Here is a 17,541-nt window from a genome sequence, read left to right on the forward strand (position 1 = left end):
TCAACTATTTGGGTGAGGTCACTTTTTCAGGGTATGTCATCTTCTTCCATTGTCTCCTGTCCTCTTTCGCCCCGTGACAGTTTTAGCTTTCTCTGCTCCCAATATCCAGCACAGTAGCCAGTCTGTTGTGGTGGGGCCGTCATGTACCCATTTGGTGGTAGCCCTCAGACAACACAAGGATCGCACTGCTGATGCCTGAGCTGTAAACTCCCCACGTATGCCAAGGAGTAGATGCATATCCTCCTGGGGTCTCAGGACTCCCTGCAACGGCCATCATGCCAGGTGTGTGGGTGGGTGGTGCCTGTGGGGAGAGCCCCTGATCGGAGTGGATGGCATCAGGGCGGATGACCTGCAATGGAGCGGACTAAGTCATCTCTTGCTGGTGACCGTATGGCACCAGCAGTCTTTAAGAAGGACAAGATGGAGTACAATGCTGACAGTTATGACCCTAAATAGTTTCCCTCCCTCGGTACACCATGGGAGGAACGTAGGGCTACAGAAAGAAGAGAGCCATATTTGCCTCGGTATTTAGTCTGTAGAAGAATGGACGGGGACTTCGTTCTACCTATGAAGCTTCAGTTTTTTGTTGAACATTTTGAGGATAAGTTTGGGGAAGTGACAGTGCTGTTAAAAGATGAGAAGCGGTGCAGTCTTGATTCAGACAGCATCCCCAGCCCAATCCCGGGTGTTGCTTGCTTGTGACCGGCTGGGGGATATTCCTGTTTCCGTCACTCCCCATAAAAGCCTCAACATGGTCCAGGGGATTATTTTCCAACGCGACTTCCTCTGATGACGAGCTATGCGCCAGTCTAGAATCACGTGGTGTTCATTTCATCTGACGCATTTACAGGGAACCCAAAGATAACAAGTTTGCTACCAGTGCCTTCATCTTGGCCTTTAAGGGTATTCATTGCCTGAAAAGGTCAAAATGGTGTATCGCTGTGACGTTAAACCATACGTCCCTCCCCATATGTGGTGCTTTAAGTGCTGGAAATTCGGGCACATGTCTTCCAACGCCACGTGTCGAGACTGCGGTCGTCCACTGCATCCAGATACTCCCTGTGCGCCTTCTCCCACTTGTATCAACTGTGGAGAGCAGCACTCCCCTGTTCACCAGACTGCACAGTACTCGAAAAGGAGCAGAAAATCATGGAGTACAAGACCCTGAACTGGTTGAATTACCAAAAGGCTAAACATAAATTTGAACGATTACACCTCTGTGCCACAAACAGTGGACTCTCCGGGCCTCCAGAATACATCTGCCCTCTTGGACCTATTTCGGGAGCAAGGCCCCCCCTCAAACGCAGGGGACATCGGTCCCCTCCCCCCAGCCAGAGAAGCAACAGCCTCCTCCGGCTCCTCTCTTGCAGAAGGGGTCCCAAGATCTCCACTAATGCCAGTGTCAGTGTCATCGTAACTGCCGTCTGCTTCACGTCTGCTGTGCAGCGAGCTACCTTAATTTAAGTATTAACTGTATTTTTCTTACTTGTCGCTTCTTCTTCCGTGTGTATTTGCTTTTGGGAAGCTTTAATCGTCGGGTACTATTAATAGTGTTCCATAGATTTCGTGTTTGTTTTGAATACAGTCAGAGAGAGTCCCTTTAGTCAGCCATAGTGCCAGTAGTGCTAGTGTTTGTTTTCAATACAGTCCAGAGACAGGTAGTGCTATTTTCATTGTTTTCTACAAGAAGTGCCTAGCAACCACAGTTTAGTTAATAAACAGCCGCCTTTAGTGAATTAGCAGTCTAGTTAAAGGTTGATTAACTCTCTTCAGTAAATTGATTCCTTAGGATGGATAGGATGTGTGACTGCTATGTGCGGACGCAGGAGGAGCTGGCCACTGTTCGCGAACAGCTGAGCGTGTTGATGGCCGCGGTCAGCCGTCTTCAGGCTGCTGCCTCGGAGTGTAGCGGCAGTGGGGAGTCTGGTGCGTCGCAAGGTACACCCCAGGTGTTACATGCTTCACCCACTGTCCCTGCTGTCGAGACATCTTCGCGTGTACTGGGCGCGGTTGGGCCACCCTCTCCCCAAGGGGAGTGGCGGGTTCAGCGGCGCACGAGGTGGAGGGTCAATGTGGAGGCTGGCCGTGTGGCATCGCCCGCTCTGCCTGTGAGTGGACATGTGGCTGCTCCTTCAGCAAGGTCCGAGCAGGCACACGGGGGGGGGAGGGTTTTATTAGTTATTGGGAGCTCCAACGTTAGGCGGGTGATGGGGAGCCCCTTAGGGAAATAGCGGGAAGGTCGGGGAAGAAGGCCAGTGTTCACTCTGTCTGCTTGCCAGGGGGTCTCATCCGAGATGTGGAGGAGGCTCTGCCGGCGGCGATAGAGAGCACTGGGTGCACCCGACTGCAAATTGTTGCTCATGTCGGCACCAATGACTCCTGCCGTCTGGGTTCAGAGGTCATCCTCAGTTCGTACATGTGGTTGGCGGAATTGGTGAAGGCGGAAAGCCTCGCTCGCGGGGTGAAATCAGAGCTAACTATTTGTAGTAACGTTCCCAGAACCGATCGTGGTCCTCTGGTTTGGAGCCGAGTGGAAGGCTTAAACCAGAGGCTCAGACGATTCTGCGGAGATCTGGGGTGCAAATTTCTCGACCTCCACTATCGGGTGGAGAAATGTAGGGTCCCCCTGAATAGGTCAGGCGTGCACTACACGCCGGAAGCGGCTACAAGGGTAGCGGAGTACGTGTGGAGTGCACATGGGGATTTTTTAGGTTAGAGAATCCCCTCCCTAGGCCTGACAAGACGCCTCCTGAGACGCAGCAAGGTAGGAGTAGGCAAAATGCAACAGGGAATAACAATATTAATGTGCTAATAGTAAACTGCAGGAGCGTCTACAGAAAGGTCCCAGAACTGCTCTCATTAATAAACGGTCACAACGCCCATATAGTACTAGGGACAGAAAGTTGGCTGAAACCAGATGTAAATAGTAATGAAATCCTAAACTCAGATTGGAATGTATACCGCAGAGACTGGCTGGACAGTGAAGGGGGAGGCGTGTTTATAGCGATAAGAAGTGCAATAGTATCGAAGGAAATTGACAGAGATCCGAAATGTGAAATGATTTGGGTAAAGGTCACGGTTAAAGCAGGCTCAGACATGGTAATTGGATGTCTCTGTAGGCCCCCTGGCTCAGCAGCTGTTGTGGCTGAGCACCTGAAGGATAATTTGGAAAATATTTCGAGTAGATTTCCCCACCATGTTATAGTTGTGGGTGGAGATTTTAATTTGCCGGATATAGACTGGGAGACTCAGACGTTCATAACAGGTGGCAGGGACAAAGAATCCAGTGAAATTTTTTTAAGTGCTTTATCTGAAAACTACCTTGAGCAGTTAAACAGAGAACCGACTCGTGGCGATAACATATTAGACCTTCTGGTGACAAACAGACCCGAACTATTCGAAAAAGTTAACGCAGAACAGGGAATCAGCGATCATAAAGCGGTTACGGCATCGATGATTTCAGCCGTAAATAGGAATATTAAAAAGGGTAGGAAGATTTTTCTGTTTAGAAAAAGTGACAAAAAGCAGATTTCAGAGTACCTGTTGGCTCAACACAAAAGTTTTGTCTCAAGTACAGATAGTGTTGAGGATCAGTGGACAAAGTTCAAAACCGTCGTACATAATGCGTTAGATGAGTATGTGCCAAGCAAGATCGTAAGAGATGGAAAAGAGCCACCGTGGTACAACCGAGTTAGAAAACTGCTGCGGAAGCAAAGGGAACTTCACAGCAAACATAAACATAGCCAAAGCCTTGCAGACAAACAAAAATTACTGAAGCGAAATGTAGTGTGAGGAGGGCTATGCGAGAGGCGTTCAATGAATTCGAAAGTAAAGTTCTATGTACTGACTTGGCAGAAAATCCTAAGAAATTTTGGTCTTATGTCAAAGCAGTAGGTGGATCAAAACAAAATGTCCAGACACTCTGTGACCAAAATGGTACTGATACAGAGGATGACAGACTAAAGGCCGAAATACTAAATGTCTTTTTCCAAAGCTGTTTCACAGAGGAAGACTGCACTGTAGTTCCTTCTCTAGATTGTCGCACAGATGACAAAATGGTAGATATCGAAATAGACGACAGAGGGATAGAGAAACAATTAAAATCACTCGAAAGAGGAAAGGCCTCTGGACCTGATGGGATACCAGTTCAATTTTACACAGAGTACGCGAAGGAACTTGCCCCCCTTCTTGCAGCGGTGTACCGTAGGTCTCTAGAAGAGTGTAGCGTTCCAAAGGATTGGAAAAGGGCACAGGTCATCCCCGTTTTCAAGAAGGGACGTCGAGCAGATGTGCAGAACTATAGACCTATATCTCTAACGTCGATCAGTTGTAGAATTTTGGAACACGTATTGTGTTAGAGTATAATGACTTTTCTGGAGACTAGAAATCTACTCTGTAGGAAGCAGCATGGGTTTCGAAAAAGACGGTCATGTGAAACCCAGCTCGCGCTATTCGTCCACGAGACTCTGAGGGCCATAGATACGGGTTCACAGGTAGATGCTGTGTTTCTTGACTTCCGCAAGGCGTTCGATACAGTTCCCCACAGTCGTTTAATGAACAAAGTAAGAGCATATGGACTATCAGACCAATTGTGTGATTGGATTGAGGAGTTCCTAGATAACAGGACGCAGCATGTCATTCTCAATGGAGAGAAGTCTTCCGAAGTAAGAGTGATTTCAAATGTGCCTCAGGGGAGTGTCGTAGGACCGTTGCTATTCACAATACACATAAATGACCTTGTGGATAACATCGGAAGTTCACTGAGGCTTTTTGCGGATGATGCTGTGGTGTATCGAGAGGTTGTAACAATGGAAAATTGTACTGAAATGCAGGAGGATCTGCAGCGAATTGACGCATGGTGCAGGGAATGGCAATTGAATCTCAATGTAGACAAGTGTAATGTGCTGCGAATACACAGAAAGATAGATCCTTTATCATTTAGCTACAAAATAGCAGGTCAGCAACTGGAAGCAGTTAATACCATTAATTATCTGGGAGTACGCATTAGGAGTGATTTAGAATGGAATGATCATATAATGTTGATCGTCGGTAAAGCAGATGCCAGACTGAGATTCATTGGAAGAATCCTAAGGAAATGCAATCCGAAAACAAAGGAAGTAGGTTACAGTACGCTTGTTCGCCCACTGCTTGAATACTGCTCAGCAGTGTGGGATCCGTACCAGATAGGGTTGATAGAAGATATAGAGAAGATCCAATGGAGAGCAGTGCGCTTCGTTACAGGATCATTTAGTAATCGCGAAAGCATTACGGAGATGATAGATAAACTCCAGTGGAAGACTCTGCAGGAGAGACGCTCAGTAGCTCGGTACGGGCTTTTGTCAAAGTTTCGAGAACATACCTTCACCGAAGAGTCAAGCAGTATATTGCTCCCTCCTATGTATATCTCGCGAAGAGACCATGAGGATAAAATCAGAGAGATTAGAGCCCACACAGAGGCATACCGACAATCCTTTCCACGAACAATATGAGAATGGAATAGAAGGGAGAACCGATAGAGATACTCGAGGTACCCTCCGCCACACACCGTCAGGTGGCTTGCGGAGTATGGATGTAGATGTAGATGTAGATCCCACAATGGTCAATCGCCAGTGACTAAAGGAGCCAGAAGCTGCTGGACGAAGAGCTTGACAGTCTTCCTCTGTGCCTGAAGCTACTTCATAGAAGTCCTCCCAGCAAAGAAAAGAAGTCTCCTAAGAAAAAGGACCCTCCGGTGGCCCCAACACCACCACTCCCTACCAGTTCTGCACCTGCAGATGAGGTGGAGATCTCTGCATCCCCTGATGACTTGGATCTCACTTACGCCTCATCCACAATAGGAATGGATACAAACACTTAGTTGGTGGCAGCAGGTGACCCGGAGGCATAACCTGCCTCCTTACATGCTTCAGGCCTTCACAGCCTCACAATATCATCATCCTCCAGTGGAATTGCTGTGGTTTGTTCCACCACCTGGCTGAGCTGCGGCAACTGTTAAGCTTTACACCTGCTTTCTGCATTGCCCTCCAGGAAACCTGGTTCCCTGCAATGCGGGCTGCTGCCATCCACAGCTATAAGGGATATTACAGGGACCGTAGCGACTATAATAGTGTGTCAGGTGGAGTTTCCGTGTTATGTCCTGAACACAGTATGTAGTGAACCGGTGCCCCTTCAAACCCCTGTAGAAGCTGTGGCTGTCAGAATAAGGATGACACAGGAAATAACTGCCTGCAACATATATCTTCCTCCAGATGGTGCAGTATCACTGAAAACATTGGCTGCACTGATTGATCAACTCCCTAAACCTTTCCTACTTTTGCCCATAACCCCTTGTGGGGTGGCACTGTGCTTACTGGCTGAGGTAGAAATGTTGATACTTTACTGTCTCAACTCGACCTCTGCCTCTTAAATACTGGGGCCCCCACACATTTCAGTGTGGCTCATGGCACTTACTCGGCCATTGATTTATCCCTCTGCAGCCCGGGCTTTCTCCCATCTGCCCTCTGGAGAGCCCACGATGACTTGTGTGGTAGTTACCACTTCCCCATCTTCCTGTCACTCCCCCAGCGCCAATCGCCCAGACGCGTACCAATATGGGCTTTAAACAAGGCACACTGGGAAGCTTTCACCACTGCTGTCACCGTTGAATCTCCCCCACATTGTACCATCGATGTGGAAATTGATCAGGTCACTAGAACGATCGTATCTGCGGCAGAAAACACGATCCCTGTTCTTTAGGATGCCCCCAGCCAAAGTCAGTACCTTGTTGGTCACCGGAAATCAGTGAGGCAATTACAGAGCATCAGCGAGCTCTACAGCAACATAAGCAGCACCCTTCCCTGGAGCACCTAATATCTTTTAAATGGCTCTGTGCCTGCATTCTCCAGCTTATAAAAAGACGGAAACAGGTGCGTTGGGAGAGGTACGCCTTGACCATTGTCATCACCTTCCCAAGTCTTGGGTGCCATACGTCACCTTCCCAAGTTTGGCTGAAGATTAGACGTGTTTGTGGGTACCAGACTCTGACAGGTGTTACTGGCATTAACATCATTATCTACCAATGCAAACGCAGTTGCCGAGCACTTTGCTGAGCGCTATGCTCAAGCCTCCACATCAGAGAATTATCCCCCAGCATTTCGCATCTTCAAACAGTGGATGGATAGTCCTCTTGTTCACTGAACGTCACATTGAACCCTATACTGGAGCCCCTCAGTGTCCTTGCACATTGCCCCGACACAGCTCCTGGGCCAGATTGGATCCACAGTCAGATGCTCAAACATCTCTCATCCGACTACAAGCAACATCTCCTCGTCATCTTCAACCGAATCTGTGCGATGGAATCTTTCCATTGCAGTGGCGAGAGAGTACCATCATTTCTCTGCTCAAACCCAGTAAAAACCTGCGTGATGTGGATAGCCATCGCCCCATCACTCTCACCAACATTCTTTGTAAGCTGATGAATGTATGGTAAGTTGGCGGTTGTGTTGGGTCTTCGAGTCAGATGGCCTACTGGCCAAGGTTGCTCTACCTTTGATAGTCTAGTTTCCATTGAGTCTGCCATCCAAACAGCCTTTTCCAGATGCCAAAACCTGGTTGCTGTCTTTTTTTATTTACGAAAAGCTTGCGACACGACCTGGTGACATCATATTTTTGCCACATTATATGAGTGGTGTCTCCGGGGGCCACTCACGATTTTTATCAAAAATTTCCTATTGCTCCGTTCTTTCCATGTCCATGTTGGTACCTCCCATATCCCTCCCCCCCCCCCCCCCCACCCCCAATATCCAGGAGAATAGGGTCCTGCAGGGCTTTGTATTGAGTGTATTCTCTATTTTAGTGGCCATTAATGGTCTAGCAGCAGCTGTCGCGCCAGCAGTCTCACCTTCTCTGTATGCAGACGACTTCTTATCGTACCACGGACTTATCGTACCGTCTGAGGGTGGGCATTTAAGCTTCTCTCTGAGGTTGCCACTCTCCCTCCATTTTAACCCTGTCACACTTTCTTTGCTTTTTTTTTTTTACATGTGTTCATCTCGCCTCGTCTTTTTGGGGTTATTGTGATCAGGCAGCCCAGACCATATCCTCTATGGTTTTAATATCTTCTTCTGCTTTTTGTTGTGGTGTATGTTTTGCCTGTTTTTTGTTCATTCCATTCGATTCCTTTTTAGGTATGGTGTTGGGTGTTTTTGCACCTTGAGCCTTGCTTGCGTCAGGAAAAAGGGACTGATGACCCTGTAGTTTGGTCCCTTTATACCCCAAGCCAACCAGTTGTCAAAGTTCACTCATTTTTAGCAACTTGGCTAAAAAGTCGACTTCAATTCCTGTAACTCAAAAAGCACTGCTTCGAAACAAAAATGTCAAGTTATCAGAGCTGTAGAGCATGAAATTTCATGTTACAAAAGCATCTAGTTTTTCAGTTTTAGGCACTATTAAGCATTCATACACTTTGAAAGCCAAAGTAATTCAGTTTTATTGTTTTTCTTTTATGTCAAAGTTATTCAAGGTAATGAAATTTCTAGCGGGAAGACTGCTCTCTAATGAACACCTGTGTTCTCTGTGCATACCTTTTTAATTTCCTTCATTCATGTGTATTTTTATTCGTTTTTATCCATGACTTGATTTGTAAGAGTGGATTGCTAAAATGAAAACCAAGCACATAGCAATGGCCAATATGTATTTATGTGTGTGTAATATAAAATTTGTACAAATGAACAAATAATAGCGCCTAGCAATATTAAAAAACAATTAAATATGAAAGATTAACATTTTTTCAGATTTCAATTCCATTGAGGTTGTTTGGGAGACTGTGGTATGTCGTGGTCGAGCATCCGATCTTCAGGATCCATTGCGGCACCTTCACCAACTTCCTCATCCTCATAGAGCCCAATTTCAGGAGCGTTCTTGCAAGATAAGCGACAACATTTGTACGTAACAAGCAGCTCAGTCCAGGCTTGCGACATCCACATACTTCTGCTCATCTTGTTTTGCATGCTCAGGAAATCGTCTTCACTTCAGTATGCGGTGCCAGATTTTTTGTCATCCTCATGGGAAACAAACTTGATAAGTTTTTCTTCCACTCCCACTGGTGTTGATCAGTTTCATTCCCCACCCAGGACTGCACTTGATGGTAAGATCGCAATGAGTGCCACCTAGCAGGGTCTGATGTTGGCAGTTGCCTTTCTTATGGAAAGCTTTTCTCAGGGCAGACTTTACACAGAAGTTCATCCAAAGTCACACAATTGTAACTCCCATACAGTGTTACAATCAGCTGCTCTCCAGCCTGTGCTATTAAGTCTTGGGAGACTTAGGTTATAACAAATTCAGCAGCTAGCACTTTGAGGTGTGGCTGTTGCTTCATAAGGTTTCGTGACTTCCCTTTCCCTTGCCCAAAAAAAAAGAGAATTTGGTATCAAGTTCTTTGAAGACATGGCTGAAAAGAGCAAATGCAGGATTGAAATTGAAAGACTTACTGGAGTACCACATTCATGCTGATTTCTCTCTTCCCCGTTTATGGAAGTACACGTTGGTGTAGTTGTTTCCTCAGCCCATTATGAGAACAAGCATGCCAATGTCCACTCTTACAATTGCTGCACCGTCAGACTTAGTAACTTGGGAAACAGATGTTTCCACAATTAATAAATCAGCGTCATCTGCCTGTAGTACATGAATACCTCCATCCTCAAACTTCCTCATGGGCAAAAAAATCAAGTGGTTCTTGTTGCTCTTATTTGCAACAAACTTCTCCTGTATGAATACAGCATTCGTACCTTCATTGAAAATGATATCTGTTGGAGAACCTGGTGTCTTTAAATGACGAGATCTTTCAGAAGACTTTGTTCTCCATTGGCTAGACAAAAATTCAGAAATTGAATGTCTTTTTTGTCAATCAGTGTTCTTGTCAGACTCCACAGCTGTGTAGGGAGAGACTTCCTCCCATAGAATGGTAAGTATTCAACCTGTCAGTTGTGCAGATGCTAAAATTGCCATTATCAGAGATGAGCTGAATGAATCCTCCACTGGCTATGTTAGGATGCTCAGGTCGAGCAGTCAATGACATCTCAAATAGGGAAGCTTCAATATATGGAGCTGTGAATCAAATTGCACTAAGAGCGTTGACAATAAGTCTCGACCCAAATCTTTTGTGGATGAATATACTGAACCCTATCAATAATAAAGATAGAAATGATCTTGGCCTTGCTGCAGAAATCACTGCATGTGACAAAGCAACACACTGTTTTTCCATTTATATAGAGTTAATTTTGACTTAAAAAAAAAGCAACAAAATGGAATTGCTTTGACTTTCAAGTGTATTAATGCTTAATAGTGCATAAAACTGAAAATCTAGTCACTTTTGTAACATGAAATTTCATGCTCTACAGCTTTGACATTTTTCATTTGAAGTTGACATTTTTCAGTTACAGTTGCTGCAGCCAACTTTTGAGCCAGATTGGTAAAAATGAACGAACTTTGGCAACTGATTATGGCCAAATGATTGCACCAATTTGGATATTTAAATAGGTCATTTGACGCAAAATTTAATGTTCTTTCATTTTAATTTGGGCAACATTTTCAGTAGGATGCATAGTTTTTGAGTAATAGGAGAAAACCTGAAAAAGTGCCAAAATTTCTTGGTTTTTTGGCCATAAAAAGTTGTCTTGAGAGTTAAACTTGGAATCAACACACTCTCAATTATATACACAATATAAAAATTTTTTGCAAGCAAAGGGCCTATTTTGTGATGCCGTTGCTGGACTAATTACTGAGCTTCCAACAATATCTTCTTCAAAACTGTCTAAAAACACACACCCATGGCTACTTTGTCCTCGTTGATTATGTTGGCCTGGAACTACAGTTCATCTGGGTTGTCACATCATTCATCTGCTTAACACTCCGGAAATAAAATTATAACCTAAAATTGTCCCCTTAATTCCCTAGGAACCTGTGACACAGGAATAATGAGTGGCATCTGACTTACTTTGGCTGATATTCTTATCTACATTGGATTGTATTAGTCAGATGCTGGGTGACGACTATGCTTTTGCACACACTGTAGAATGGAAAGTAGTAGGCATTATAGTGTGTCCCGTTTGGACATGATCAAGTTCTTAGCTACAGTAGAGTCTCGATAGTTTGAGATGAACGGGACCAGAACCACCTCGAACTATCGAAAACTCGGACTATCGAAATTTAAATGGGAAAAAGAAATATTATGATGATGTAAGTAATACAGGTCAAAATATGAACTTTATTAAAATAAAAGTATTTACACATGCATTTGCATTGGCAGAATAACAACAGTTATTTATTTAGACAAGTAATAGTGAAGTGTCTTTTGTTTGATGAAGCTGCAACGTTTCCTCGTGGCAATGTCATGCCACCGTCTCAGGAGCAGTAGGTCAGTTGGTGTTGCCTCAGGCTGTTGTTCCACGTAGCATACGGAGGCCTCAAGAGCAGCCTAGCGATCGGTGTGACTTATCATCGGTGCAGCCCCTGCCTCGTCATTCTCACACTGCGATGGAATGTTAACCATGTCAGTTATAGAAGAGTCTGTCACTTCCAACTGTTTGTCCGAATTTAACCACTCGCCTACTTCACCCCTTCTGCCTCTTCACGCCCTGGCAATCTTCTGATTAAATTACACAATGGTTGATCGTCGTCATCTGCTAAATCTTCAGTTTCTGTGTCTGGCATACTTTCCTGTAGAATTTTCCTCCATGACTTAGAAATTGTGTCTGACTTTATTTCGCTCCAAGATTCGCTAATCCAGTACACGTCCTTCAAAGTCACTTTCTTCAAAGCTCCTATAATGCTTTCGTTGTCTTCGGAATGCTGGATTGACTGTAGCAATCGCCATCGATACTTTTTTTTTTTTTTTTTTAACACACACACACACATTCCAGAACACCCTGATCCATGGGCTGAATGAGACAGGTAACGTTTGGTGGGAAAAACAAGGCGCGGATACCGTCGCACTGCAGTTCTCCTGCACTTGGATGTGAGGACGCATTATCCATGAGCAAAATTGCTTTGCGTGGCAGTCCCCTTTTCTTTTAAAAAAATCTTGCAGTCAGGTACAAATGAGTAAAAAAACCATTTCTTGAAGATTTCCTGATTCATCCAGGCATTATTCTGATGTGTATAGACAACTGGAAGAGCTGAGATGGATACATTCTTGAATGCTCTTGACTTGACAGCCTTCCCAATCACAATTAGTTTTAGTTTGTGGTTTCCAGTTGCATTTGAAGCTGCCATAACTGGGAGCCGCTCTTTGCTTTTTTTGTGCCCAGGAGCACTTTTTTCTTCACAAGAAGCAAGTGATCTCGCTGGTAACATTTTAAAATTTAGCCCAGTTTCGTCACAGTTATATATTTGTTCATTAGACAAATTTTCGTCAGTTATGATTTTTTTAAACTTGGCGATAAATTTTGAAACGGCCTGAGCGTCACCAAAGAGTTTTTCTCCACATACGTCTGGTTGACGCACTCCATACCTCTTCTTCCACTTGTCGAGCCAGCCCACACTAGCGGCAAAAATTGTCATCTCCTTCCTGCAGCTGGTTTCTGAAAAACAAAGTTTTTCCTTGCAAGATTGGGCCAGAAATTGGAGCACCCTTCTGTCTCTGTTGGGTAAACCACATGAACAGTGCCTCACTTGTTTTTTCGAAGTCTGACTTCTTTATACTTCTTCGACTGAGAGATTCGTGTGAGTATTTCTGTGAAGAAAACTGTTCCAATTTAAGTCGGTTTCTTCGCCAGTCACCACCAGTAACTTCACCGACAACCATATTCGAGAGCAAGTTTTTTTTTATTGTTTCTCCTTTGTCAAGTCATCTTAGTGCTTCTAATTTTAATGCAAAGGCACAAATTTCCTCTTTTTTGTTACAGCACTCAACTTTGTAAGGTGTACAATGGTACACACAGTCAACAAAAAAAAAAGACACACAACACTGTACAGTACAGGTACTGGGAACTACAGCAGCTTATGAACTCCCCAGTTTTGATCGGTAGCAGCTGGCAGCAGTCGGGGTATTTCGTGCCATACTGACAACAGATGTTCATGCAACAGGGCAGCGAGCTAATCGTCGGTGTTGATTGCATTGTTGTCTGCTTTGTCACTGAGCTGTACTCTCCCTATCTATCTTTTGCAATGATGTTTTCATTATTTATCATGTCGGTAAAAAAAAGAGAGTTGATCGTTGCAACTTAAAAATAAATAAATAGAGGCTTGGATTATGGGAAACTCGAACTATCAAGATTCTACTGTACTATGAATTGCACATATCAGCAACGGTGGATGCACCAAGGAAATTTTTATCTTATTCTCATCTCTAGCAGTGGTCAAAATTCTTATATGAAAATGGCTAGAATCCGGAAATATTAGCCACTAGACAGCAGGGTACATTTATTCTCTGGCTTGACATTTGGACTAATATGCCACTGGAAAAATTGAGACTATTAAGGAAGTGTTGCGTGGAAGTCAGTACCAATCAAACACTGATGTATATCAAAGTGACTACAAATTCTGAAATATGATGAATGCTTCTGATTTTGTATTGTAGTTCAGAATGGTATAATTGTTCTAAATATATGATATTGTTGTCTTAATGCCGGCCGCGATGTCCGAGCGGTTCTAGGCGCTTCAGCCCGGAACCGCGCGACTGCTACAGTCGCAGGTTCGAATCCTGCCTCGGGCGTGGATGTGTGTGGTGTCTTTAGGTTAGTTAGGTTAGGTAGTTCTAAGTTCTACGGGACTGATGACCTCAGATGTTAAGTTCCATAGTGCTCAGAACCATTTGAACCATTTTTTTTGCTGTCTTAATATAAAATTCTAACAAAAATATATTTATCTGAATAATCCTCTTTAAATCCTGCAGATACATTCCTAATTTGTTACAGGAGCTTCATCTCAAATGCATCACTGAAGACACACTTGCGAACACATGAAGGAGCAAAGATCTACAGTTGCCCATTTTGTGACAATAATTTCTCAACCAACAGCAGCCTTAAGAGACACATGGTGACACATAGTGAGAGTCGGCCATTTATGTGTCCTTACTGTCGTAAAACATTCAAAACATCTTTTAATTGTAGAACACACATGAAAACTCATCGGCAGGAATTAGTGCTTCAGGTAATTTATCTTCTTGGTTGTATTTCCACTCGATTGAACTGTATATTTTCTTTTGGCAATATAATAATGGCACAACCTGGTGTATGATCTTCTGCTTTGTAAAGAAGCATCTGCAGAGTTTTTCTACTTTTACATTAAAAGATGATTTAAACATGTATTATGGAACTAATATGGAAGTTACTCCATCTTTTGTGATTGTGATTTTATTCGGATCAGGCATGTTTCGCTTTATTTAAACCATCTTCAGTGGTCAACTTTTTTTTGCTCCTATATTAATTCTGTGTATTCTTCCATACACATGTGCTCGATATTACTCGTAAAACATCAACAGCAGAAGAGATGCCAATAACAACTACATAGAAAATTTTGTTATGATAACCAGTTCTGTAGAAGTGCCACAACTACTCTCCTACTCAAATTACACTATTTTACATGTTGGAGGAATGAAAGGGGTGTGTGTGTGTGTGTGTGTGTGTGTGTGTGTGTGTGTGTGTGTGTGTGTGTGTGCGCGCGCGCACGCTTGTGCTTATATTTTTATGTTATTGTGACAGAATAAAAATAAGCACAGATGTGTGTGGCTTGGTGCAGTTCCTAACCAGTAATTACCTTACTGTATTTCTGTCATCAGTGAAACTGAAGCATTGCATCGTGCATTGAAACACCCTATATTTGAAGTATTGCATGGTCTACAGAATGAGCTTCGTTTCACTCCATTTATACTTGCGTCAACCATTGTCTGAAATGATGTTGTTGGTACCTGTTTCTCGCAATGGAGCACAACTGTAGAAATTATGAGGGCTTGCTGTAAAGCAATGCCTCCAGTTTTTTATGTAAAAACTTTTTAAGGTTTTAAATAACACAAAATTACTTAACATTTACATCTTTATTTTTCATGTCTGTATATTTATTTCTCAACATAGTCACCCTGATGACACACACATTTCTCCCAAGGAGAAACCAATTTGTGTTACTTGTACTTTGTTGATGAAGCTACAGCCTCTCCTCTGATTGCGCCACTTTAACACTATCAAAGTGAAGTCCACAAAAGTGTTCTTTAAGTTTTCGAAACAGATGAAAATTGGATGGGGGCCAGGTCATCTGCTCAGTGCTCTGTCACGCATGTTGAGGGTAGCACCACCATTTCCTTCATTACGAGCACAAACAATCCACTGTCCCACATTACTGATGTCCATACAACCATCATTGTACACAGCTATCATTCTTCTATGAATGTCACTTGGAGGCATGTTTTCTCCAGTTAAAAATTGGCAATGTTTCTCACACACTGACATAGATATATTACGCACTGCCATGTTACATGCTACAATTCAGAGCCCTTGTGCAGCAGAGGGTTGCAGCTGACATCCGCGAAGTTGGAAAGTTGGCCAAGTAATATGCATGTAATATTGAGAACAGAATAAAAAATTAGGAGGCATTACTTTTCAGCATGCCCTTGCATATATAGGAATGTTGAAGAAGAAGAAAATGGAAGCACCTGAAATCTGGTGCTAAAAAGGATATTATAAATTTAATGGTGGATAAAATGTGTAATAAAGAGATGTTGGGCAGTCAGGGAGAAAAGAGCACAGTCTCCAGTACGAGGGGCAGGTTGCCGAACCTACATGAAGGTGCCAGGATCTAGTCAGTCATTTCGTTAATTGTGAAGAACCGCATAAAGAAATATAGTTACAATCTGTTGGAGATGATTGATTGTGAAGTTCATAGACGTGAAATTAATGGAAAATATCAAAATGTTCAAAATAGTAGTGATGAATAATAAAAAGGAAAATAGTTATTCATCAAAGTGAATTTTGTATCTTTTCCTAAAATTGTTACCTTTAAATGTGCTTTTGCCATGTGCAGAATACACCATAATTACACCCTATTTGAATTGATGAAATGCAATCTAATGAATATAATGTTTCCACTTATTTGTAATAACTTAAGTGGATTTTCACAATTGTTAAAAAGATTGTTGTATCCAGTGATGACAAGAGAAAAAAGATATTTCATTACTGTGATGGAAATACACTTCTTGAGAATAGTGATTTTGGAGGGAGAGGGGACTGTGAAACTATTGTGTCTCTGATCAACATAAAGATTAATTCCTTAACTTTTGCAGGCTCTTCAACAAAGGACAGATAAAGAAGGTAACAGGGATTTAAATAGTAGTAACTTCCCACCTGATGGCTTGGGCCCAGATTTCACTCAGGCATTCTCAGATAATCCTTTTAATGTAGCAGAAACAGGGTCACAAGATAACATCGAATCGGACTTAACACAAACGACACTTACCCAGCCATTAACAGCAGGTTTGTGTAGTTTTGCTTGAATCCAGTTTTCTTGTATTTTGCATTGCAATAAAATAAAGTTTGTAATTGTGTTAATTGTTGTTGAATGTACACCAAAGATTTTTTTGTCAGCAGAATGTGATGGCAGCAAATTATTTTCTTCCTCTGACTCACAAATATTTCAGAAATACTAAACATAATTATGATAGCAAGGTTAAATGATACATCCATGCAAATTAAGGGTTTCAAACTGTGGAAAGTTTGGTTTTGAATATCAACAGTATTATAAAAAGAGTAAATTGTTACTCACCGTACAGTTGAAATGTTGAGTTGCAGACAAGCACAACAAAAAGACTGTTGCACTCTGAGCTTTTGGCCAAAGCATTCTTCAGAAAATACACACACACACACACACACACACACACACACACACACACACACACACACACACACACTTACAGTACCTTTATGCAAATTAGTTCAGTTGATTCAGGCACCTCCCAGAAGTTATTGTAACTCAGAGCATTCCCAAATAATTGGTAGTGCAACTTGTCAATAACTCTTTTCCTGCCTGGGCTGCATTATGCAATTGTTGAGTCAGAATCAGAATTTTTTTTTTGGAAAGACACAACAGTGTCAACTGTCAAAATAAATGCACCATTGTGAAAGACTGAGAAGAATTTTAATCTCGGCACACTGGGAGCATAGAGCATGGCATGTAAATATGAATGAAGAAGCATGAGGCATGTGATGTGAATGGGTCAAGAGTAGCTGAAAGAACATCTGCACCACACTGGGTTATTTATTCCAATAAACCAACTGTTCCTTAATACAGCCACACATATAAAAAGCTGTAAAATATAGCCTACACCTATGAGAAGACGTCTTCTGATGAGCACTGGAAATTCATTTGCCCTATACCTCAGATAGTATAAGGGATATAACTTGAACAAGGGCAGAAAGGGTTAGAAATTTCATGCCATTGCATGGAAACCCCCTGAGAACAAACACTTAACCTGCTGTCGTGAGTAAGTATACTTTGATTGTAAAATTTGACAGTAACTCAGATCATCATAGCACCTGATGTTATTAAACCATTTTGATGAGGATCTCCATGCTGTTT

The 17,541-nt window shown here is 42.8% G+C and overlaps 1 protein-coding gene across 1 annotated transcript in view; it reads left to right on the top strand.

The window, feature by feature from the left end:
• Positions 1-17,541, top strand: part of LOC124792233 (zinc finger protein 236-like) — a 231,929-nt gene that overhangs the window by 128,185 nt on the left and 86,203 nt on the right. Inside the window, exons 17-18 of the mRNA XM_047257923.1 lie at positions 13,893-14,127; positions 16,250-16,439. Of these exons, the coding sequence (XP_047113879.1) occupies positions 13,893-14,127; positions 16,250-16,439 (425 nt within the window). The remainder of the gene's footprint in view (positions 1-13,892; positions 14,128-16,249; positions 16,440-17,541) is intronic.

Source organism: Schistocerca piceifrons, chromosome 1 (assembly GCF_021461385.2).
Source record: "Schistocerca piceifrons isolate TAMUIC-IGC-003096 chromosome 1, iqSchPice1.1, whole genome shotgun sequence".
Classification (NCBI taxonomy): Eukaryota; Metazoa; Arthropoda; class Insecta; order Orthoptera; family Acrididae; genus Schistocerca; species Schistocerca piceifrons.